This window comes from Juglans regia, chromosome 16 (genome assembly GCF_001411555.2).
Source record: "Juglans regia cultivar Chandler chromosome 16, Walnut 2.0, whole genome shotgun sequence".
In the NCBI taxonomy this organism is placed as follows: Eukaryota; Viridiplantae; Streptophyta; class Magnoliopsida; order Fagales; family Juglandaceae; genus Juglans; species Juglans regia.
Window position 1 is genome coordinate 3,752 of NC_049916.1, and position 25,105 is coordinate 28,856.

Here is a 25,105-nt window from a genome sequence, read left to right on the forward strand (position 1 = left end):
TAACATAAAATTAACATAACATTTTATATTACATATAAATTTTAATTTTATAACATAAAATTCTAATTTTAAACATGAATATTAATATTAAGTTATAAATATAAACCTAGTTTTGATATATATATATATTTATATATATATAGCAAGAATAAATACATTTTAAGGCATAATAAATTATAATATATGTTCATTTTTATAAATGCATGTCTACACATATGATCATATATACTTATATAAAGTGTATAGTCTAACTTATGTACACTATAGTAGTATAGTTAAATTCAATACTATACTAGTATGTGTTAATTATTATAAAATAATTTACATATATAATATAAATAAACTAATAGTTTTAGTATATATAACTATCATATTATCAATAACATATATAATTAAATTAGACACTAGTATAATAACTTGAAATTAGACATTATATTATAGAAATAAATTAAACAACATTACACCGGAAAAACCGGACCGAGACCGATAAAACCGAAAGTTCCGTTTTCGGTAATGAATCGATCCGATATCAATTCTCCAATTCTCAAAACCGGTGTATATCTATTCAATTTTAAAATATGTCAAAAAGGGGACCGATTACACCCCTAGACCTACTTATACAATATTTTTTTTCTGAATAAAAGATCCATAAACAAGAAGACAACATACAACTTAAGGTTCAGATAAATATCATGTAATTATAGTTTAACTACTTGTAGAACATGTTTTAGTTTGTTAACCCAAAGATAATAACCAATGCATAAGTAAATATTCTTAAAAGTCTATCGTACTTCATTTTTGGTAAACATTCTTAAAAGTCTCTCGTACTTCATTTTTCTGCCAAGAAAACCTGCTTAAAACTTACACTTCATATATGATACAACCGGTCCTTTTTTTCTTTCGTGTGTGCACAACTTGTACTTACAAATATCAAATGCTGTGGCATCTCAAAGAAAAGGGTTACAAGGATCGAGGAACCTGAGACCCCCACTACTTGAATCCCAATATTTACAGGTACTAGGATATTGCTAAAGAACCCAGGCTATGACTAAATGGATGAGGAACAAAGTTGCTTGTGTCTTTCAAGTGGAAGCTTTTCCATCTCAAGACCACCATGGTCAGAGAGAGAGGCATTTTCCCCACCAGTCTCAGCCCTTTTAATCTCATCTAAAGCTCTTTTCGCATAAACAGTGAATGCAATTGTTATCACAATTGCGATGATGAAGGAGATGATGTTGTATATGATTTCCACCGTAGTCAGGTGGAGGTTCCCATACTTTGCATCTGCTAATGTCCTTATTAACCGGCCACTGCAAAGAACAGCCAACATGGTTTAACACATATCCACATTTATATGTTTGTATATGTATATAAATGTGTGCATGTGTCTGCGTCTGCGTGTAAATGGAACCAGTGAAAGTCACTATTAGATGAAATATGGAAAAAGGAAAAGTAATAAATAATGAATTTTATCAGGCCAACTATATAATTGTCAATAGATTTCTGACCATATTTGGTTGTGACTTATGTTTTTACCATCAACAAATAATAGAGAATAGAAAGACCTCTTATCTTTTACCACGTTTTATTTTTCTTTGAACTACGATCAGGGCAAAACAATCAAACTTAGGAATTCAGAGCACAGACCTATAGATATAAATGAAAGCTTCTGGAACCATGCCAGCAACTGATCCACATAAGTAGGGCCAAAACCTCATACTTGTTACCACAATTGCATAGTTAAAAATTGTGTATGGAAATGGAGAAACCCGAAAGAGAGCAACCACTTTGAATTGATGGAACCAGCTTCCTTCTCCAGCAACTCTAATCATTTCAGCTTTCTGGGGCCATCTCATTAACCATTGCTGCACAATGAACAACAGATAGATCAGAGACAGATGCATAAAACTGTTTCCCACCTCATTAAATCATAAAAAGTAAGATAATAGCAATACAAGTATTCTCAAGTCTTACTTGAATACGGTCGTGGAACAGAAGTCCAATTAAATAGGGGAGGATCATCCCAATGGTTGTTCCAACCATGATTATGACAAAACCAATCCCATATCCAAAAATCATCCCAGCCAGCCACATGGAAGGGCCAGAAGGGATTAAGAACACAGGGAAAAGAGCCAGAGAAGCAACAAGCACAAGGCCAAGAACTGGACGGCCAAAGGCAGTGGCTTCCCATTGCATGAAGGGGAAGAGTACCTACAGTGAAATTGATAAAGATTCAGATAAAATTAAGCACAAAGATTTAGAGCTTCCACAGGAAAAAAAATTACTGCATAAATGATGGCATAATTTTATTTTATTTTTGGTCTGTTATTTGGAATTTAACATGATATTCGGCATACTTTCCTAAATAGCAGGAGGATAATTTTAAAATGGCATTTTCATAACTTTTGAGTGCTTTCTCTAGTTGTCTGTTTAGAGAGCTTTTATTTTCAATCATACTTGAATGTCAAAAATAAAAATAAAAATCAAAGCTGACGAGCAAGTATACCAATGTTTTGTTGACCTTAGATATGCCAGTGCAACCCATATAATATTGTAGCATATAATATTGCAGATTTAATGGAAGGGGGTAGCTTTGAATGTTTGTCATTTTGGATGGATCGATGAGGAACAGATCCAACACGACCATCAGTTTGTGTCCCTAGTAAAGTCCCAGAACAAATGTGGTCACACTGGCACCCTCTCAGAGCACTTGGCATCCATCAACATCTCGAATGCCGTCTGTACCAACTCTATCCACCTCCCAATGTACCAGATCTATGTCAAGTATATCAAAGGGTTGCTTTGTGATTTGGTTCTATTTGGGTCATTTTGGTGTAGAGAATAATTTTGAAGTTGAATTTTATATGATGGATTTTGGTGATTGGAAATGTAATATTCTGATGCAGTTTGTCTATAAAGAGAGAGTGTGTGACACGTATTTTATCAATGTTTTTAAGTTGAGTTGTACTGTGAAACACGGAGAAAAACCCACACGAGGGAAAACAGTTTCATAGACTAAAACCTTACACTCTATTCATTACTGTTCCAATATATATAACATACAATTGACAATCATACCCTCACAATTTATACATATAACAATAATGCCCTCTAACACTCCCCCTCAAGTTGGGGCATATATATCATATAAGAAAAATTATATTCATAAGCCTCACACACCACACATCACCATTTTTGTTATTCTTTTAATTTTTTCTCTTACCAAATGTGTGATATATGGATGATGAGTAAAAGAATTTAATTATTTTAAGAAGAATAAAACCAAAAAAAAAATAAAAAATTTTAAAAATAAAAAAATAAAAGAAGTTGTGTGTGGTGTGTGGTGTGTGGGGCTTATGAATAACAAAGCTCATCATATAAACCCAACTTGGAACAAATCAACTTTAACTGACTATGACACACAGACTTAAGTACTGCCTGGATAGTGAGTTGAGATGAGATGAGATGAGATGAGTTGAAATGAAAGTTGAAAATTGAATAAAATATTGTTAGAATATTATTTTTTAATATTATTATTGTTTTAAAATTTGAAAAAGTTAAATTGTTTATTATATTTTGTATGGAAATTTGAAAATATTGTAATGATGAGATGAGATAAGATTAAATACTTTCACCATCCAAACGGGGCCTTAGTAAACACATCTGCAAGTTGATCAGCAGACTTCACAAAAGGTATAGAAATGTCAACACTCAATATCTTATCTCGAATGAAGTGAATCAATCTCTAGGTTTTTAATCCTCTCATGGAACACAGGATTAGAGGCAATATGCAGTGTAGCTTGATTATCACAAAATAACTTACGTAGAACAAGAGCTGAAAATCCAATCTCTTGAAGGAAGTGTTGCAACCATGTCAACTCACTGATAGTGTGAGTCATTGCCCTATATTCAGCTTCTACACTAGAACGTGCTACTACTGTTTGTTTCTAACTCTTCCATGTACCCATGTTACCTCTCAAAAAGGTACAGTATTCATGAGTAGATCTTCTATTTGAAGAAGACCCTACCCAATCAGCATTTGAAAGGCTTCAACTATAAAATGTTCATTTGGCCTATACAACAAACCAAGGTCAGGAGCTCGCTTAAGATAACGAATAATATGAACTACAGCATCCCAATGTGAGACCCTGGGTGTTTTTAGAAATTGACTTCACTACACTCACTACATACGAGATGTCAGGTCTAATGATAGTAAGATAATTCAATTTCCCAACAAATCGTCGATGCCTACTTGGATCTTCAAACAACTTCCCTTCTTCCTACAAGAGTTTACGATTTGGATCTATAGGGGTATCAATAGGTCATGCACCCAACATGCCAATTCTTCCAAAAGGTCAAGTACATTTTTTTTTTTTTTTGACATAGGCTACTACCTTTTTTAGATCTGCCAACTTCAATCCCAAGGAAATATCTAAACTTGCCTAAATCCTTCGTCTGAAAATGATCATAAAAAATTGTTTCAGCCAGCAAACCCAGTTGAGTCACTCCCACTAATTACAATGTCATCCACATATAAAACCAACAAAATATGACATGATCATTGTGCAGGTAAAATACCGAATGGTCTGTTTGACATCTATGAAGACCAATGCCCATATAGCATCAGAAAACCGTCCAAACCATGCTCGAGGGGCTCGAGGGGTGCTTCAAATCATATAGTGCATTTTTTAACTTGCATACAGCATCTCGATACTCCCCCTGAGCAAACAATCACAAGTGGTTGCTCCATATATGTGATACCTCATATAATAAGGATAATGATAGGTGGTGTATAAGATCCCACATTGCTTGGGAATGAGAAGTTCTTACTCTTTATAATGTTCCAATGGGGCTCTAATTGTATCATTGACTAGTTCTTTTGGAGTATAGATCATGTGGTTTGGGCCTTCCATTGGGGCGTTATAAATGATATCAGAGCCTATCTCAACCAGAAAAGTGGTATTTGAGCCGTGCCACTTACGACAGACTAGCCCGACAAGGACGTCGAAAATTTAAGGTAAATAGATTGTGATACTTCATATGATAAGGATAAAGGTAAGTGATGCATGAGATTCCACATTTCTTGGAAATGAGAAGTTCTTACTCTTTATAATGTTCTAATGGGGCTCCAATTGTATCATTGACTAGTCCTTTTGGAGTATAGGTCATGTGGTTTGGACCTTCCATTGGGGTTTTATGCCTCAAATCTGAAATTTCTAGAGAAATCCCCCCATTCATTCCGAATGAATTTCCACACTCCAACACATATGCACCTCTTACTTCGTTTGAGCACCAATCTCCCCCAAATAAACTCTCATATTTGGCATCAATAACAGTCCTCCAAAGGGCATCCCCTTTTGATGGTACCGCCACAACAATTTCCCTAAAAATGCCTAATTAAAAGTTCTCAACTTTCTAACCCCAAACCTCCATAAGATAAAGGAATACAAATCTTGTCCCACCTAAGCAAGTGGAATTTTTTCTCATCCACTAAACCTCCCCACAGAAAAGCACGAAAGATCTTTTCCATTCTATTAGCCACTCTTGCATGCAAAGGAAATAAAGATAGGAAATAAGTTGGGAGGTTAGATAAAGTATTCTTGATCAAAGTGATTCTTCCCCCTTTAGACAAATAAATCATTTTCCAACCAAACAATCTACATTCAATCTTTTCAATAACCCTGTCCCACATTGCCTTGGATTTATGATGTGCCCCCAAGGGAAAACCAAGATACTTCATTGGCAAAGTAGATACCTTACAACACAAAATATCAGCCAAATCCCCTCAATTATTGACCAAACCAACAAGGACCATTTTAGACTTTGACAAATTCACCTTTAAGCCAGAAATAGCTTTGAAACAATAAAAGTGCACATAACGAATGAATATAGTCAGGGTTAGGCTCACAAAGGATCAAAGTGTCATCAACAAAGAGTAGATGAAAGACATTAATGCTGCCATGTGAAGAGCTACCCACCCAAAAGCCTGAGATAAAAACCCCTTTCCACCACTGCCTTCAACATTCTGCTCAAAACATCCATTACAAAAACAAAGGAATGGGGACAAAGGATCCCCTTGTCTCAATCCCCGGGAACTATTAAAAACCCAGCATGGGTTCCATTAACCAAAACTAAGAATCTAATAGTAGAGATGCAATGCTTCATCCACTTGCACCATCTCTTTCCAAAACCCTACCTACCAAGAATGTACACCAAAAATTCTCATTTAACATGGTCAAAAGCCTTCTCCATGTCAAGTTTACAAAGAATGTATGGCGCTCCACTCTGATTCTACTCTCCAAACATTTAGTAACAATGAGGATAGAGTCAAGAATTTGTCTTCCCTTGACAAAGGCATTCTATATCTTTCCCATAACCTCACTTAAACGATTTGCAAGAACCTTTGAGATGATCTTGTACACTCCACTAACGAGACTGATGGGATAAAACTCATTCACCTCCACAGACCCAACTTTATTGGAATAAGCGCAATGAACGTAACATTAAGACTTTTTTCAAATTTCAAATTTCAAATATTAGTAAATTCAAGAAAAAACTTTATGACGTCCTTCCAAACAATGTCCCAACAAGCCTAAAAGAATGCCATGGAAAAGCCATCTGGTCCCGGATCTTTATGTTTGTCCATCCCCCTTATCACATTGAGCAACTCCTCCTTTTCAAACATTCTCTCCAACAAAACCGCACTAGACCGATCAATTGAATCAAAAACCAACCCATCAACCTTGGGTTCCAAGGATATTGCTCCAATGCTCCGTAAGGAGCTTTATCTTTGAAATGAAGTTAATTTAGGTTGATAGACATACGTATCAAAAAAATAAAAAATTAGGTTGATAGACATGTTTTATGTATTCGGGTGTATAGGTTGTCAGAAATTATAAAAATGCAAATAAAAAAGCATTTAAAAAAACATATATAAAAATTATGCATTAAAAAAGTATATTAAAAAAATGATAAAAAATAATAATGTTTTACTATTATTATAGAGAATGAGATGACTAATCCAATGTGGGGTTCAAGTTTTGAGTGGGTAGCTAGAACCCAAAAAGTGGCATATTAGCCAAACTTTACCTAAAACTCTTCCTAAACCAATACTAATGCTCTTAGAGCACTGGCATTGGCTTAGCCAAATGCCATTGCAATGCAAATAATTTGTGTCAAAATGGTCTGTATTGGCTTAGCCATAGACTAGTCTAAATACATTTTTGCTACGGTAGTTCAACATCTTTGCATTCACATTGTAGCTTTAGGCATCACTTTTCTTAATCTTATTCTCTCTCTGGCCCAAACGGTAACATTCTCTCTTTGGCTCTCACATTTTCTTCTCCTATCGATCTCATTTTTGTCCTCTTTACTTTCTCTTCATTGCTTCTCTCCCGTCTCCCCCCATTTCTTCTATATTTCATCACATATCGCACAACATATTCAGTTTCTCCCTTCTCTGATCCAGCTCTCTCTCGGCCGACCGAACCTCCATTCCCGACCTCTCTCCCTCCATTGCAGGCTGATCCTCCCTTACCGCACGACCCATCCCCACCCCTAATTCTGATTGAAATGTTACACATCTACATTGGAGTCACAATTCCACCTGATTTTTTAGCTAAAATTAAACAAATATATATATATGCATACATGCATTCAAATATATATATATATATATAGATATACCTCTAAAACCCTTGCCGGCTATTTTGCTGTCTCTAATGGCGACTTAGAGTGATTTCTCTCTTTCTCCAATGACTCGCTAGGGTTTCTCTACATGCGAGCGAGGCAAGGTGCAATTCCTGCGGTTGTCAAGGGAGAATCCAGAGCTCAAGTAACAAGGCCCACAAGTCCTGCTTCTCTAAATCTTCTTGTAACCTTCACAACCTAAGGTTTGTCTTCTTTTTTGAACTTGTGTTTAATTTGTTTCGCCTTTGCTCTTTGTTTAGTTTGATAAAAAAACTAGAAAGGGATGGAGAAAGAAAATATAAAGCATTTAGGCATTGGAATTTCTTGTGGCTCAGTAATATGGAATATTCACATATGAGAGAAAATTTTCATTTTAAAGTTTTATACACTTGTCCACTCTGGAACTTCCATGCTAACCAAACATAGCATCATTGATTGATTCGATTTTCTGCGACTCAATCGATTCATGCTTTTGTTCCCTACCATTATCTTATCATTTCATGACTTTCAAGATTTATGAAAGCCCCGTGCAGGCCCTTTAAAGAAAAATAGAACCCTATGATATTCCATACTAACTGATGAGTGTAAGTAATGTGTGGGACTCACATTGCTTGAAAATAAGAAGTTATGGCACTTTATAATGATTCCAACGGGACACCAATTATTCCACGGACTAGTCCTTTAGGAATATGGCCCAAATGTAGCTCGAGCCTTCACTTGGGGCGTTACAAATGGTATTAAATTCGATCCCACTCAGAAGTGTGGGACTTGAGTCGTACCACGTATGATGAAATGGCCTGACAAGGACATCGAAATTTAAGGGGGATTGTGATACCTTATATTAACTAATGAGTATAGGTAGTGTATGGGATCTCACATTGCTTGGAAGGGAGTTCTTGTTGGTTATTATAATTCCAATAGGGTTTCAATTATACCATTGACTAGTCTTTTCGGACTATGGTCCAAATGTGGTTCAAGCCTTCTCTTGGGACGTTACAGACCCAACTGAAAAAATTCACTTTTTTATAGTAGGTCCAGCTTTTTTCTAAGAGACTACACTAGGCTTGTGCGTCCTAGGCTTGTATCTAGCATTACCACATAAATTATTTTCATTTAGATAAGAGCAAGATTGCAAAATCAGAGCGAAATGTTACCAAGGGTGCTAGGCCTGTTCAACTTCAGCATAATAGAATGGTAGCTGAATTTCCCTAGTTTTGTGTTTGACACCAGAGAAATGCATTTCAAAGAATGCTCTCTTGCTATTAAAAAAAAAGGGACTAGAAGTTGACCATAATTTGAATAATTTGCTGAATTTTTTGTTAGCATTCTTCAAGTTAGTTGAATGCTCTCTTGTATAAAAAATGGACTATAAATTGACTAGGAGTTGTTGGGTTCTTGTTTCCGCCTGCTGCAATTAAAAATGTTCAAATTCCCAGTGGCTGCTGCTGTATAACATTATGGGCAGTCCCGAGCATTTCAATGCCTCACTTGCTATATACCTAATGCAGTTTCCTTGTAGCTGGATATTTTTCACATGTAAAAATCTTCTCTAGTTTCCGTGTAACAAATGTTAATCTTCTTTTAACGTTGACTCCAAAATACATGTAAATATTTTTCAAATTTGCTGTTATGTTTGCATCACACTTGCCTATGTACTCTACATTTGGCCCCTACTCTCTAAAGTTTACCTTCTAATTAATTATTCAGTTTCCATGTTCATTTACATTTAGAATCTGAAATATTTGATCCCATGTTCTTTTTTTATTGGCACCAAGTGTCCAAGAACAAAGTCCCAACTAATCACGGGGCGCACAGGCCCTCAACAAGGAATTTCCCACAATTGCACATCAAGTAATTCAAGGGGAAGTTCCCCCAGTCCAATGGCCCCTAGAAATTGTTCGCACCCAATAAGAATCGAACCTTAGACCTAGAGGGAGCATACCACCAAGACTAAGGCCTTTACCACTTAAGCCAACCCTAGGGGTTCCATGTTCATTTATATTCAATCCCATGTAAATTAAAGCATTTGCCTCGGTATTCTGAAATATTTGATGCCATGTTCATTTATTTTTGATGTCATGATTTATTTAGTCTGTTTGTAGCTACATTGCTCTGTATTAGTTTGTAGCTGCTAGGAGTGTAATCTGTTCGGTTCGGCCCGGTTTTAGACATCTTGTTGAACCAAATTGGTCTAAGTCAGTTTTGGAATTACAAGAACCGAAACCAACCGGTTCATCCAAGGAACCGGAACTTTATTTTGGTTTTTCAATTTCGGTTTAGTTCGGTTCGGTTTTAAAGGTGTGATCCAGTTTTGGGCTTTTTTGTTGGGCTGGTTGGTTTTTCTGACCCAAATGAATGATTCTTCTAGCCCAAATATGAGTTTGAGCCCAAAATAACATGCATACAACCAACTAACCAAAAAAAAGCTAAAACAAATTAGCCAAAATACACTAATTAGTTTAATAATAACATGCATTTAATAATGCATAACAACATTCCTAAATAATATAATTATCAAAATATATATATATAATATGTAAGTCACTTCAAAATGTGTAAAAATGTAATTATCAAAATATATTTAATATATATTTGCTATATTTATACAATATAATATATGTAAGTATGTAACTTAATATGTGAGGATTTTTTTTTATTTTTTGGTAAGTAACTTAATATGTGAGGATAAATAATAACATGTTAATAACTTGGTATTAATATTCATGTTGAAGAGTAATTTTATATCAAGGAATCATAAATAATAAGGTTAAAATTTCTTGTTATATTAAGTTTATAATATGTATAATATATATAGCATATAATATATAATATAATACAAAGTTAAAATATATACATATTTCGCTTCAGTCCACTGAACCAGTCGATTCAGTTCGGTAGGTTTTCGGTTTTTTCTTTTAGCCCTAGTAGCTGCTGCTCGATTAGCTGCATTGGTCTCCATTTTCATAGTTTGTTTCATGTTCAGCTACTAATCTTGAGTTGATACAACTAGGGGATGAAAATATTTCAGAGCATATGTCCATCAATGATGCGAGACCTCCAAGAAAGAAGATTGAAAAAGAGAGAGAGAGAGAGAGAAAAAAAAAAAAAAAAAAGAGGAATGGCTGTGCATTTTCTGTAATTTATTTTGATGGGTTCCTCCCTCCAAGTGTAGGTTCAAATCCTTGGATGTAAATAATTTCTAGGGGACATCGGACTAAGGGAATTTCCCCTTGAATTACCTGAGGTACACTTGTGGGAAACTCCTTGCCAAAGGCCTGTGCACCCCAAGATTAGTCGGGACTTTGTGCCCGAACAGTCGGTGCCAATCTAAAAAGTATTTTGATGGGTTGCTGTGCATTTGCAATGGGTTGTAAAGAGCAGAAAATATAGACAGTATTTCGTGGGTGACTCTGATTTTGTAGCTGCTGAATTCTGAAATTTTCATAAATTTCATAGTTGTATAGATTGGTACAATTTTTACTGGTATGACTTGGTGGTACAGTTCAAGTTTGATGTAAAATTTTGATAGTCTTGCGTTGGACAGTTCAATTTTGATATAGTCTTGTGTTGGACAGTTCAATATTTCAGTAGTCTTGTGTTGGACAGTTCAATAGTTGATATAGCCTTGGAAGTATAGTTCAATTTAATGTTTTATTATAATAAAGAAAATAAATCATATTTTATTATTAAGTCGCCAGGTAGTACTCTAGGTAATTTGGGTCAGTTTTGGAGATCCTGCTTGTCCTTCTCAGGCAGGGAGGTAAGATAAGAAAAGGCTTAATAAACTGGCTTACCACAATAAAGTCGGGTTAGACAGCTAGAACAATAAAGAATGGAAACAATCAGTAGGCATGGTCAGCAGGTAGCTACTTTTCCTACTTATTCTTTTCATTTCAAAATCCGGCTCGCTCCCCGCTACTTGTCCATATATAGAATTGGGCTAATCCAATATGGAGCTAAGTTTCTAGTAGACCAGCCAAAAAACAAGAAGTGGCATATTAGCTAAAAAATTTGCCTATATCAATGCCATTACTCTTAGAGGACGTGTTCTATTATTTTTTCAATCTTACTAAGAGGAGAATTTCTGGCCATCCAAAACATAATAAGGTTGAAAGTAATTGGATCATACATTAGTCAATCATGTTGAGAATCTTAGGACTCGTTTGGACACTTGGAGTATCTCAAAATTCTGTGAATAGTAGTGAAATGGTTTGAGTTAAAATGTTTTATTGGGTTTTGGAAAATGAGAGAAAGAAATTTGAAAAAAAAATATTATAAAATTAAAAAATTGTTTGTATATAATTTTTTAATATTATTTTTGTTTTGAAGTTTGTAAAAGTTGAATTGATTTTTTGTGTTTTGTTTTGAAATTTATAAAAGTCATATCGGTTTTTGTGTTTGGATAATGATTAGGTAACGATTAGATGAAAAAGTTAAGATTTGAAATTGAAAAGTGTTTTGTGTTTGAGTAATGTTTGGAAATGAAATTATGAGAAGTTTTGAGAATTTCATGTCTCATCTCTATGTCCAAACGTCACGTCCCTAAGTGTGTTGAAATTCAACATGGTACTCTATGCCATGTATTAGTTATACAGATTATTGCCAACAGTCAACAAAACAGAGCTGTGAGCTTATCAGAATTCAGATATCATTTTAGGATAAAATGCTTCAAGAGAAATTTCATAAAATGCTGACTTTGGACTTAAACCTCTGAAATTCAACTCCCCTCACCAATTGAACAAGGCAGCAAGTGCAAGCGTGTCCCTTTCAATCCCAGACCATTCCTTCGATACCAATCTAATGACCATTTCTGTTTCTGCTCCCCAATCTCCTTCCATACCCATGTAACTTCCCCAATATTTGCTAGTTGTTCTCCCCTCCCCCAAACAAAACAATTTTTCTCTACCATGTCTGAATATTCGCCTAGGGGCTCAATGGCCCTGTTTGTGCTGCTTCCCCTGTTCAACTCCTATGGATGAAGTGTGATTGGCTTCAGTTTGACCAGCCCGATACTACCCCAAGGGAGTTTCATAACCTGTAGAGGGGCAGATGAAGGTGGTGGGATCAGCATTTAAGTAAGAACAAGGTAATCCCTTAAAAACCCCTGTTTTATTGAGATCAGAGGTAAAGGATTCTCACATTCCCCATGTAGGTGGCAGAACTGGAAGAGGCCATGGGTTAGCCTCTAGAAATGGGAAACAAATACTTCCTTTTGTTAATTTGTTGAAGAACACTTATATTTGAAGTAAAAACCACGAGATGGTCTACAAGGACAGCATGCTGACCCATGTGGACACCCAGCGAATCAGAACAATGAATCTAATAGGTCACAAGAGAATGAGGGTTTTGTTGCTAACAAGAACTCCTCTAAGAGTTATCAAAGGGCATGTATCCAAGTAAAGGGCAAACAACGCCCCCCCTCACCCCCCGGCGCCAGGTCAATTCAACCATGGATGATGTTAGAATTTGTTCAGCCTGATTGCAAATGACAAACCCAAAGTAATTCTCCAAAGGGTATTGCCAATGAGGGTCATAAAGAGTGGGAAGGCATGGCACCTTGGCAAGATGCTTCGTAGGATAGAAACTCCCCAATCTGGTTGTGAGATCCGTTGTTTTTAAGCTTTGGAAAGACTTTGGATTCACTAAAGTGTTTTCCAGTGACAACAGAGATTCAATCAAATGGAGTTCATAATACAGTGTTAGACAATGCTCCATGGCATATGGCAGCATGTGTGTCTGAGAATGACAATCTAACTTAACCCTACTTAAAGTGGGATTGCAAGAAAATCCCTTGTGGGCTAAGTTAAGAGGTACACTATTAAATTATTTGAAAAGGGATCTTAGAGTGTCTAGGGTTGGGCCAGGAAGGTCCTCTTAACGCCTTCTTTTTCTTCTCCTCGGAGTTATTTCACAAAGACTTGCCATGGTAAGAAAGGAGGGGGAACAAGCACACTTGGAGAGCATAGTACACAGGAGAGAGAATTCATGTGCTTGGGAGCCCCTAATGATTAATGATTAAATAAACCAAGATTTTACCATGGCTGCAATTTTAGAGAGACGCAAAAGCGAAAGCCTATGGGGACTGGATAACCAACACCGAAAACCATCTTTACATTGGATGTATGATCTCCTTGCCCATTAAGTAGGATAGTTAGCACCATTGGGAACAGGCAATTGTGAGGTCAAATATGATTGGGAACAAGTAATTGTTACTCGAGGCAAAGTCTATGGGCAAACAATTATCGCTTGCTCAAAGAATCTTTCAGAAGTGGATCCTACTTCTATGGCTCCTCCCAATAGTCCTACTAAAGTGGGATGGACTAAAGTTGTCAGGAGAGAGAAGGGTTAAGAAGGAAGCCCCAAATAAAATTAAGTAAGGTTGACGTTGAATCAAGCACATTTGAACCCATAATCACCCCCATGGAGTGGAGTCATGAGCAGAGTGGGGATTGAAACAATGAACAAGCCGAATTCTTGTTCCTTAAAAGAGACCGTACGAGAAGAAGAACCACTTGACATGGCACTTCCAACTCTAATTGCAAATAGTAGGCTTCAACCAATAGTTATAAAAATGCAGGTACAACCACCCCAAAGCTGAATCCATTATGAAGCAATGTTAAGGACTCCATGGATGGGAATCTCCTAATAAGAATCCCGGAAACAATTAGTTAGAAGGTGATCATAATCGTTTTGATGCCATGAAGATTGGAAGTAAGAATATAAGAGCTCTAAATGACCCAGTGAAGTAGAGCAAAGTTAGGAAGTGGATTCATGAGAACCACCTATCTTTTTGTGGACTCATTGAATCTAGAGTCATGGAAATAATAAGAACCAAATCATGCAAGCTACTGATTGGAGATGGAGCTTTTTGAATAACTATATCCACTCTGCAAAGGCTAGATCTGGAGGTTTTTGCTATTCAAGCCTATCAGTATTCTACATTTCTATTGCATAAACCAATCATCTGACAAGTGAAGCAACTACTTGGGGCTTTCCTATGGAGGGGAAGTGAGCTGAAATCTTAGGGAGCTGAAGTGTCTTGGGATATTGCACACCTCCCAGAAAAAGGAAGGTGGCCTTGGGATGAAACATATTGAGACTCGGAACTGTGTGGTCCTACTCAAACAGCTATGCTATATTTGCACTAGTAGTAATCAGTCGAATTGGTCTTGTCGACTTCAAAACTATCTCTTCAGAATTGAAGATTTTGGCATCTTAACACACTTGTTGATAGTTCTTGGGTGAGTAGGAAAATATTTTCACCACAGGAATCTCCCTGTGAAAGAATGCAATTTGTTTTTTTATTAGCACCAGGTGTCTGAAAGAAAGTCCTAACTAATCCCGGAGGTGCACAACCCTCAGCAAAGAGTTCAGCGCAAGTGCATCTCGGGTAATTCAAGGGGGCGTTCCCTAGTACAATGGCCCCTAGAAGTTGTTTGCACCTAACATAGACCTCAAGGGAGCATAACACAAAGACCAAGGCTCTTACCACAGGCCCTCAGCAAAGAGTTTCCTAGAAGAGCACCTCATGTAATATAAGGGAACTTCCCTAGTCCGATGGTCCCTAGACGTTGTTTGCATCCCAGGGTTCGAACCTAAACTTAGAGAGAGGCAGCATACCACCAAAACTAAGTGCACATCAGGTAATTTAAGGGGAACTAACCCCAATCCGATGGCCCCTAGAAGTTTTTTGCACAAAAAGAATGCAATTCATTGTTGGGGACTAAAGATCCATTCACTTTTTTGTTTTTTTAATCACGAGCACCCTTTGGACCCGGTCCTCACGAACACCTTCCCTAAAGCATTATCATCGAATCCAGAGTGGCTATGGATGTTAGGCTGTCAAATTTTATGAGGTACAAATTGGATATTTCCACATCTCCCTAGTCATATTTGAGAGGTTTCAAGGAATGATACTCCTCCAACCTTCAAACCCAATTGTGCCATAAAGGACAAAATGATAGGGCATGAACCCCAAATGAAAACTTCTCTATGAAGTATGCTTGAGTGAGTTTTTCGGCCGTGGAGCCAACTATAACCATGGTATGACCTAATATAGTTTAAGGAGCAATTCCAAGGCATGTCTTAATCATGTGGCTAGTTGTTAGAGAGCATTTGAGTACTATGGATGGACTACCCTCCCATAGCATTGCCCAAACAACTAGTGTACCCTATGTAACACTTAAATCCAACGCCATGACCACTTACTCTTCTCTTGCCCTTTTCTGAAAGAATTTGGTCTACCTTATTCTTCTCTTGCCCTTTTCCTGCCTTGTTGCTGCTACTTGATGCCGCCTGCTGCCTACTTCTACCGAGCTTATTACACCCTTATCTATCGGTTGCTGCTATATGCAAGATGCCTTACTGTTGCTGCCTATTGCTAGTTCCTGGTGGCTGCCACAAACTACCGTCAGCTGCTTGGTTACTGGTTGCTGCTTAATTGTTGCTACTATATGCTACCTACTGTTAGGGATATCCAACCCCAGGGGGTTGACCCAAGTGGTGAAGGCCTTGGTCTTGGGGGTATCACTCCCTTCAAGATCCAAGGTTCAACACCTCATGAGTGCAAATAATCCTTTAGGGCCACACCCCCTGGTGAAAAGCCAGAGATTTAACCAGTTCCGTGTAGGTAAACTTCCGAGGGTGCGGTGCACGGGACAAGAGTTTACTCTACAGGGGTGGGTCCGAAGGGTCCTGCCTTGGAGAGGTTCCCCGACATATAAAAAAAAATTAAAAATTAAATAAATTAAAAAAAAAATAAAGAAAAACCGTTAGGTATATCTTGTTGTCTTAATGCTACAAACTTTTGTCAAGGATATGTTGTTGTCTTAATGCTACCTGGTTAGGTCACTGAATCGTTGTGGAAGTGTCTGTTGAGCTATGCTACTATCCGATGAGCTATACAGCATTATATATGCTATGTATTATTACAGCCTTGTTCTCTCCTCTTTGTTATGTGTTCTTCCTATGTACTGTTGTATTGGTCATGTAGTGCTGGTATGTGCTTCCTTTTATAGGGTTCCTTTTGGTTATAATATTTTTTACTTACCCAAAATAAATAAAGAAATCTCATGAGTCTACAAAGGTATTATCAGTCTCAAACCCCAACAGAATAGTCTCAAAAATGGAAGAAAATATTAATCAATGTATATACAGGACAAGATAAATAAATGAATAGACAGGGCTAATCAATGCATACCGTATTACATTGTTTGTTATGAAAATGAACAAATAATGAAAAAATAAATAACTAAATCAAACGATAGAGTAAGGAGTACCTTTTCAAAAAGAAATGGGAGTCCCCATTTCAAGAACATGAGAAGAAATATTATGATTACCATGCACCATAATAAGGCCTTGACCCACCACATGAAACACTTAGTCCTTGCTTCTGCTTGAGCCTGTAAGACATCAGCTTCCACAGAAGATGGTTCACATGATATGACCAGCCTAGCAAATTCACTGTTCTCCCTCACATGATGTGCAGAATTTGCATGTCTCGCTAAATCGACAGATGAGCTTGGCATCTTTTTGAGAAACCAGAAGGCTATGAATTTAGAAAAAGATAGCATATTATAAGCCTTGGCAAGCATATTTCAAAATAAACCATAATAAATGGAAGTTCGTTACTCGTATCGAAATTAGAGCAGTTGCAAAAGGGGTTAAGAATCCTAAACCATTCTTGCAGGGCAACTCTAAAAATTTTGGTGAAAAACTATATACTGCTTCACATCTATCAAATGATAGTATATTTATACATACAAGTCTTTCCCACCTAAAACTAGATTTTCATATAACTGGGTACGTAATAGGTGGTGATAAATACCACTGTATCAGATTTCTACTCAATTTCACAGATTTTCCACGATGGAACCCTAGGGTCCTATCTTAGAGGACCAAATTAACACCCGAAAAGCTCAAATAATTGGGCACGCGAAAAGAAAGCAGATCAAGTAGTGTTGAGCCAAATTGAGTATCTTTACCTACTACCGGAGGAGTTGTCCAGTCTGTCGCCTACAAACCCCCGACTCCCGAAGGGCTGGGGCTGTTTGGTTGCTGCTTGTTCCACCAATAATCCCCTTGTTTCCGAGCACGAAGTAGTATTTTTCTCTTTGTTTCGTTTCTTGTTCGTTTTTTGGTTCCTTGATCCTTGTTCTTTTTTAAAAAAATGGCCGTATGTAACAGTCCGCACACCCAACCTGACTTTTGACTCTTGCGTACATTTTGACCAAACAGTCCCGATTAAGTTCGTATCTGGAGCATCTGCGATTCTGCGGCTCTACCTGCTGCTGCCTTAGACTTTTATTAGATTAGTTAAAAATTAAATTTAATAACTATTTAATTATTAAAAAATAAAATATATTCACATTAAATTAGTCAAATTCTAAATAAATATAACTATAGTGACTTTTAAAAAAAATTTTAAATTTAAAGGTTACTGTACATACATCAAATACATATTTTATTAATTATTTCTTTCTCTTTCTTTCTATTACATATTTTATCACAATTAATATATTAATTTGACTTAGTGATATATTAATTTAATAAGAATATGATTATTAATTAACATATAATAAATAAAATAGTAAAATATGATAAAATTAAATAAATTAATAATTAAAAAAATTAAATATTTTTAAAATTATTAGTTATTCATTATCATATAATGAATAAATGTATAATCTAATGTAGAGATTTGATGTGATTAATCAAAATCAAATTCATCTTATATTATTTTATTATTATATAATAAAAAAATAGATATTTCGATGTGAAAATTTATGTGAATGGAATAGTTAAAAGTTAAATTTCTCTTATATTTATTAAAATTATCCTTTAATTTTGACTAATTCAATTAAAGTACTCTTAAATCATTGCTTTCATTTTATCCTGGTCAAATTGGTTATCCAAGGCTCCAAGCCTTCCCTTTAATTTTCGGGATTTACCATTATTTTTAAACCAATGACTTCAACTTACGTTCAAAACTATTGAGGCTTTAAATTTGAAAAAAATTATTCATCATTAATTTTTTTGAATAAATTTTTTCAATTAATTTAAATTTACACCCCAAATTACTATATTTTTTTCAATTTCCATCTCATATTTTTTAAGACATTATTGTTCAAAACTTAAAGCTAAAAATTAAAATAAATAGAGAAATAAAAAAAAATAGAGGTTATGATATATCTATAACTAGGGGTGAAAGCCGATCGGTCCAGACTGAAGAAATCTATTAGACCTACCATTTCGGTCCAGACCGGATCGAACCAAAACGGACCAGTCGGTCTCGGTCCAAGGATTTCTCAACTTTCAGTCTTCGGTCCGGTCTCGAGGTGGGGTTTTTTCGGACTAGACCGACCGAATTGGAAAAATATATATTATTTTATATAATAATTGTATAATTAATTATATAATTTTTATTTAATTTATTATCATTGAACATATAAAATATTTTTTTAATGAATTAATTATATAATCCACATTAATAATTCATTTAATTCTAATTTAGTAATTTAAATAAAAAAATTATTAATTTATTTGAAAAAAATAAAAAATAAAAATTGGGCCGAACCAAACGAACAAACTGGACCAGACCTGACCAATAACTACCGGTTCGGTCCAATCCCTATGGATGTTTAGTCTAGAATAACAAATTTACACCCCTACCTACAACTCTTAAACAATTCTTGGAAGAGGGGAATTGGGGGGCCCAAGCAATGTTTTGAATACCATACCGGATGGCGTACCGGTCAAGACACTGGAACGAAATATTTCGGTACCGGTACCGTTTCGTGTACCGTTTCGGGATAGTCGATATATGAATAAATTATATATATAAATATATATAATAATTATATTCTAAAATAATAGTTTATATATGAATAAATTATATATAAATACATACATATATATATAAATTATCAATAGTCTAATTTAAATTGGGGGTCAAAAAATAAACTTGTAGTTTGAAAAAACGAAAAAAAAAAAAAAAACACAAAATATGTCGGTAAAATATGTTTTAGCCGGTACAAGCCGAAATTTAGGCCGAAACGGCCGGATTTTGTACGGAATATATATAGTACCTGTACCGGCCGGACGGCCGAAACGAAAAATTTCGGCCGTACCGGCCGGTACGGGACGAAATTAAAAACATTGGGCCCAAGTCATGGCCCAAGATACTTCCGAGCCCAAGGTCCTAGAAGGTTTAGCCCATGCTCCATTATGAAAGGGGCTTGATTAGCAGGGGAGGGATCTAACACATTTAATGCGCTGGCTTGGGGGACACGTGAGGATTTCCTAGGAAAGGACAAGTCACCGACAAGAAGCCACCTCATTGGGTGTGGGCGTACGATGATCTGTAAAATGGGGTCACTATAAAGGGGCAGGTGACATTCTAATGGGGGACGGATTTTTCGGAGTTCTCTCTCTCTCTCTCTCTCTCTCTCTCTCTCTCTCTCTCTCTCTCTCTCTCTCTCTCTCCTTTTTCTCTAGCTCTCCCTGCGAATGCAAACACTCACTAGTTCTAACTTCGGCATCAAAGGCCCTCCGGTATCAGCGGTTTCCTCTCTTTCTCTCTCACATGTTAGGTCACCATTGCAGAAGGTGGCGCAGTCTTCCTCCCCAATCCTCCTAGGAATTCTATAGGAATCGCATCAAAAGGGATCTCCTCAACATTCCTGAAAGGCATGCCTACAATAGCCGGGACCGTCGACTTTGGGTCCAGGAAAGTCGCGAAGAAGGCTAGGTCTAGCTCCTGGTTGTTGCCATCAGGCCCCGCGGGGGAGTCCGACCCACCTAGCGTGGTGGAAGCTAGCGCTTGGAGGCGAGTGGGAACTGCCTACAAGCTTGATACGGATAGCCTATTGCCCACAACAGCCACATAGTCCACTTCTGACTGCTCCATAACGACCCGAACGTTGCCAAGCGGGACGGGTCTTGCTGCCCCACCGCAATCCTTCCTTCCCCCCCTACGACGATGTGGCGAACAACTCAGGCAAGACTGCGAGCGAAGGCCTAGGCAGGCGAGGTGTGCTCTCAAGTTGGGATAAGATCATTGACCCTCTGGTGCTGTCTTTGAGGCCTATAGAAGATCGTGTAGACATGATGCGACTCCTCTTGCTCGACTCCCCTATCTGCGGACTACGAGGCCTAATCTCTCCTCTGGATTCAGATGACCCCCTCAGGAAGTCACGACCCGAAAACCTCGGATCGGTCCTACAACACCATGAATTGCATGATATTTACTAGGGTCAGTAGGGCATCACTCCATACATCATCCCGATGTGCTTCCATCAGGCGTATACTCGCCCAACACATCCCAGCTGGTGAGTGGACATTTTATCACAAAATCCTTGTCATCGAGAACTATCCCCCAAACAGCTCGAACGAGGAACTCTTGACGAATCATCTTCCATGTGGTGAACTCCCAACCCTATCCCGACATGAAGAAGAATTGCTTCTACCAATACTTGACACAATTATACTGGGGCTCTAGGTGGGCAACTCGAAATCGCAAGCAAGATCTGAAGTTGCACACGTTGTCTTCACGGTGCTGGATCTGGTTGGTGTGAAAGAACTCCCTTACAGTTAAGTCCGGATACTCCTCATCCACGTCACGCAACACCCGACGCCAAACTACGTAGCACGACATCAAAATCCTCCAAAAGTTGGGGTGAAGTCGCATTGGAGCCAACCCAACAATGTCCAAAATGTCACGCACAAACGGCAGAAGGGAAACCATAACCTAATGGCGAACATCATAGGATAAAAGGCCACATTTGCTGCGAACCCTTCCGAGTCCAGAGCCCCCTGCCATAGGCCTGACCTCTTCAGGTTGATGTACTCCAAGATCCCGTAAGAACTGCGCACGGCATCAATGTCGGCCAGAGATGTGGACTCTGACTCGTGATACCCCTCAAAATATTGTGAAGCGCCACAAGGTACATTTCCCAACCTCCAAAGAGGAATTTCGGGACGCGATTTGTTAACCAAGGGAAGAGAAGAAGATTTGGGAACCATTCGCTCAAGCAGAGGATTTTGTCGAACTCTGGGCAAAGGTAAGAAAAGAAAGGGAAACAACTGGGTAGTAAGGGAAAAGTATGACCTAAACTGGCACTATAGAGGGGGAATCAAATGAAAAAGCATGAGATATGGATATGCACGCTACCCCCAAACGTAGAAGAGTAAGCAACTGCATGTGGCAAAATGATGGGAAAAGGGAAAGAGGGAAACATAAAATTTCTTTTGTTCGTATGGCAGGAATTGGCAGGGGAACTAGAAAAGGGAAATGGGGCCTCGGGTCATGGCCTAAGAGACTTCCAAGCCCAAGATCCTGAGGGTCCAGTCCATGCTTGAATGGGGCTCGATTAGCAGGGGAGGGATCTACCACATTTAATGTGCCGGCCTGGGGACACGCAATGATTTCCTAGGAAAGGAGACGCCGCCAACAAGAAGCCACCTCATTGGGTGTGGGCGTATAATGATCTAGGAAATAAAGTCGCTACTAAGGGAGCAGGTGACATTCTTACGGGGGAGGGATTTTTCAGGTTTCTCTCTTCCTCTCTCTCTCTATCCTCCTTTTTGTCTAGCTCTCCCCGCGAACCTCGCAGGATGTTTTCACTCATTGGTTTTGACGTTGACATCGGAGGCCCTCTGGCACTAGCATTTTCCTCTCTTTCTTTCTCGTAGGTGTCAGGACGCTGTTGCGGAAGGTAGCTACAAAACACACCTCAATAATTCTTTTACAATTCATTTCACAATCAATCATTTTTAACGTAGCACTTTACTAAAAATGAAATTCAATATTACCAACAAACCCTTCTTTAAATATGGAGTTATAAGAGAATTCTAAGTCAATCATTTTTCAAAAAATTAATTGGATATGTTGGGTCACCCTATTTCTTTATTTATCTAATTTATTAAACGTTAGTTGTTTGTTAATCATTTATTTTTTGTAATTTTTCCTTTTTTGGAAAATCAAACTCCATTACTCAACATTTCCATTACACCAACCGTTCTCATGAATTTATACCAAATAGTCTTCATCCAATACATATTTATTTTTATTACATATTATTGGTATTATTGTAATTTTATTTAACGTTTTGGCAATTTATTCTAACAAATGGTATTTGAGAATAGTCCAATCATTGTATTAAGAGCAAAAATAAAGTTAGCAAGAGAGTTGTAAAGGATATGATTGTCTAAAAGAGATTTGTTACTTACAAAATAGCGTGCAAACACAGCACTATTGTGAGGTTAGAAGGCATAAGAAAATTCTCATGTCAACTAATGCACAAGCTTCTATTTCTTATATGACTCTTCTCACATTGGCATCAATTTATGTATACTTCTAGTTAGATTTAGCTAAAGATGGCATCTTATTATTTCCATGACTCTAGATTGAATGAGTCCACAAAAAGATAGGTGCTCGTGAACCCACCTCCTAACTTTTCTCTACTTTACTTGGTCATTTAGAGCTCTTTTATTTCTACCTCCAACCTTCAAGGCATCAAAACGATTACGAGCACCTTCTAACTAATTATTTCTTGGATTCTTTTTAGAAGATTCATATCCATGGTGTTCATGCAATTTCCTAGTATGCCTGCGAAGTACCCTAATGACTTGCAACCAAAAAGGAAAAGAATTCGGTTGGGAATGCTTCTAATGCTTAAGTCAGCAACAAGTTATCATTTTTCTATAACCAATGAATCTATGCCCCTATAATACGCACCTTGTAGGTTATTTGAAAGGTTTAAGATAGTCCAATATGACGAAACCTCTCCTTGAGGATGACTCTCAGTGCCCAGTTTGGTATATTATCTTTTGGAGCACAATTCGGCCGTTGATAGAGCCCATTTGGCATGAATACTTCGCTTGGGCTTATTCTCAGAGATCTATATCTTGTTGAGATACGATTAGTTAAGTTTTCATATTGGTTACACTCTTTTAGGGCTTATCTTTATGGACTGGTCCCAATATTAAAGGGATATGGTGGTTGACTTTAAACTCATATGGTGTGTTTGATGTATTTTGAACCTTTAATCGTCTTCTGTCACATCAGTCTCACATGACCGTGGCCTTAGTTGCCTATAGCTCATTCATTGCCTATTATACATATTTATACCTAATAGTTACCTTGCAAATTATTGTTGCACGTGTGCCAGCAGAAATTTCTATATTTAAAATAAGAAAATTCATTTCTTCCTTATGTTTCCATGCTATTCATTTCAAATCTTGTCCATTTCTTCTGGACACATGTTCTTCTCTTGTATCTCAAGCAATTCCTATATCCCCTATATCTTATGGTTCACCTATCAACTTGTAATTCAATTCATCGTGCAACGTGAAAGTCATCAGCTCGTCTAACACACGTCTCCTTGTGCAGCGTAGGATACATGATTTGTTCAACATGTTCTCTCTGATTTTGACACGTGGCATCCTTCCTTTGGCTTCAACCATTGTGCTCTTTGTCGTTCCACCTTCCTATAACCGTCACCATCTTCACCTCTTTAACCTATGTCATTCTCTTTTCTTGCTCTAAGTGTCTTACCTTCATATTCTTCATGCCTTCTTGAACACTCTTCTCGACCTGTCACCTTTGAGGGAAGTCATTGGACCGCCATCACTACTCAGGTGGAGTTGGACTTTGTAAGGGATTGAAACATTATACCTGAATCGGTGAGGATGACTCTTCCCGATTCTCTCAATGGCATTGTCGATTCTTAGGGGGTTGCTAAGCATGTCTAACTCTATATCAACATGTTTCTGATGGGCTAATACTCCCCTTATGTCACCCAATTTGAAACTTTTTGGACTTTTTAAACATGGCTCATGCCCCTGCTCTTGCCTAATGCATGAAGATCATGTTATCATGTTGCATCGTCTGAAGTCATGCCTTAAAAGTTGCTGGAGAGGAAAACTCTGACACAATTTCTTGCTAATTATTTCACATCCATCGCATTAGACGACATGATGGGAACCAGTGTAGCTTTCGCTCAAGGATTAGCTATACAGTTGTGCATTTGGAATCCCATTGTTCTCAAGTCAAAAACTAGGAAAGAAAATTCTTATGTGTTTTTGGAGCTAGATGGGAGCTTCCCATTGGTGAGGGAGGCCGACCATCGTAAGCTTCCAGTGAAGGCCTCGTGGCATCGTGTTCTCGATAGTCGTGATCATGAAGTTGCTCCCACCAAGGGAGAGATGGAGCGTTTGGGTCTCATTTATTCATAGGTTAGGGAAAACCCAAACTCTTACATGATCCTCACCCAAGAGAACATTGAACATTTCTTAGTGTCACCAGATTGGGTGCAAGTTGTAGGCCGCCAGATGCAAGGTTCGATGGGTCCTAGACTTTTCCCTTGGGCATCAGAGGGCTACTATTACTTAGTCAAACCCCAAAGAAAAGAGGTCA

General features: G+C 37.5%; 1 protein-coding gene across 1 annotated transcript; it reads right to left on the reverse strand.

The window, feature by feature from the left end:
* Positions 1-730: 730 nt before the first annotated feature.
* On the reverse strand, positions 731-17,904 carry LOC109000905 (transmembrane protein 64). Its single transcript, XM_018977954.2, has 5 exons — positions 17,673-17,904; positions 16,968-17,236; positions 1,975-2,211; positions 1,648-1,865; positions 731-1,310 (listed from the first exon to the last, which is right to left on the reverse strand). The coding sequence occupies exons 2-5, from the start codon at positions 17,214-17,216 to the stop codon at positions 1,049-1,051; spliced, it is 966 nt and encodes a 321-aa protein (XP_018833499.1). The 5' UTR covers positions 17,217-17,236; positions 17,673-17,904; the 3' UTR covers positions 731-1,048.
* Positions 17,905-25,105: the final 7,201 nt, after the last annotated feature.

Coding starts and splice junctions, on each gene's coding strand:
- LOC109000905 (XM_018977954.2), bottom strand. CDS start 17,216: ATGCCAAGCTCATCTGTCGATTTAGCGAGACATGCAAATTCTGCACAT. Junction 2,212..16,967: donor TCCCATTTCTTTTTGAAAAG/GTACTCCTTACT, acceptor ATTTCACTGTAG/GTACTCTTCCCCTTCATGCA. Junction 1,311..1,647: donor GCTTTCATTTATATCTATAG/GTCTGTGCTCTG, acceptor TGTTCTTTGCAG/TGGCCGGTTAATAAGGACAT.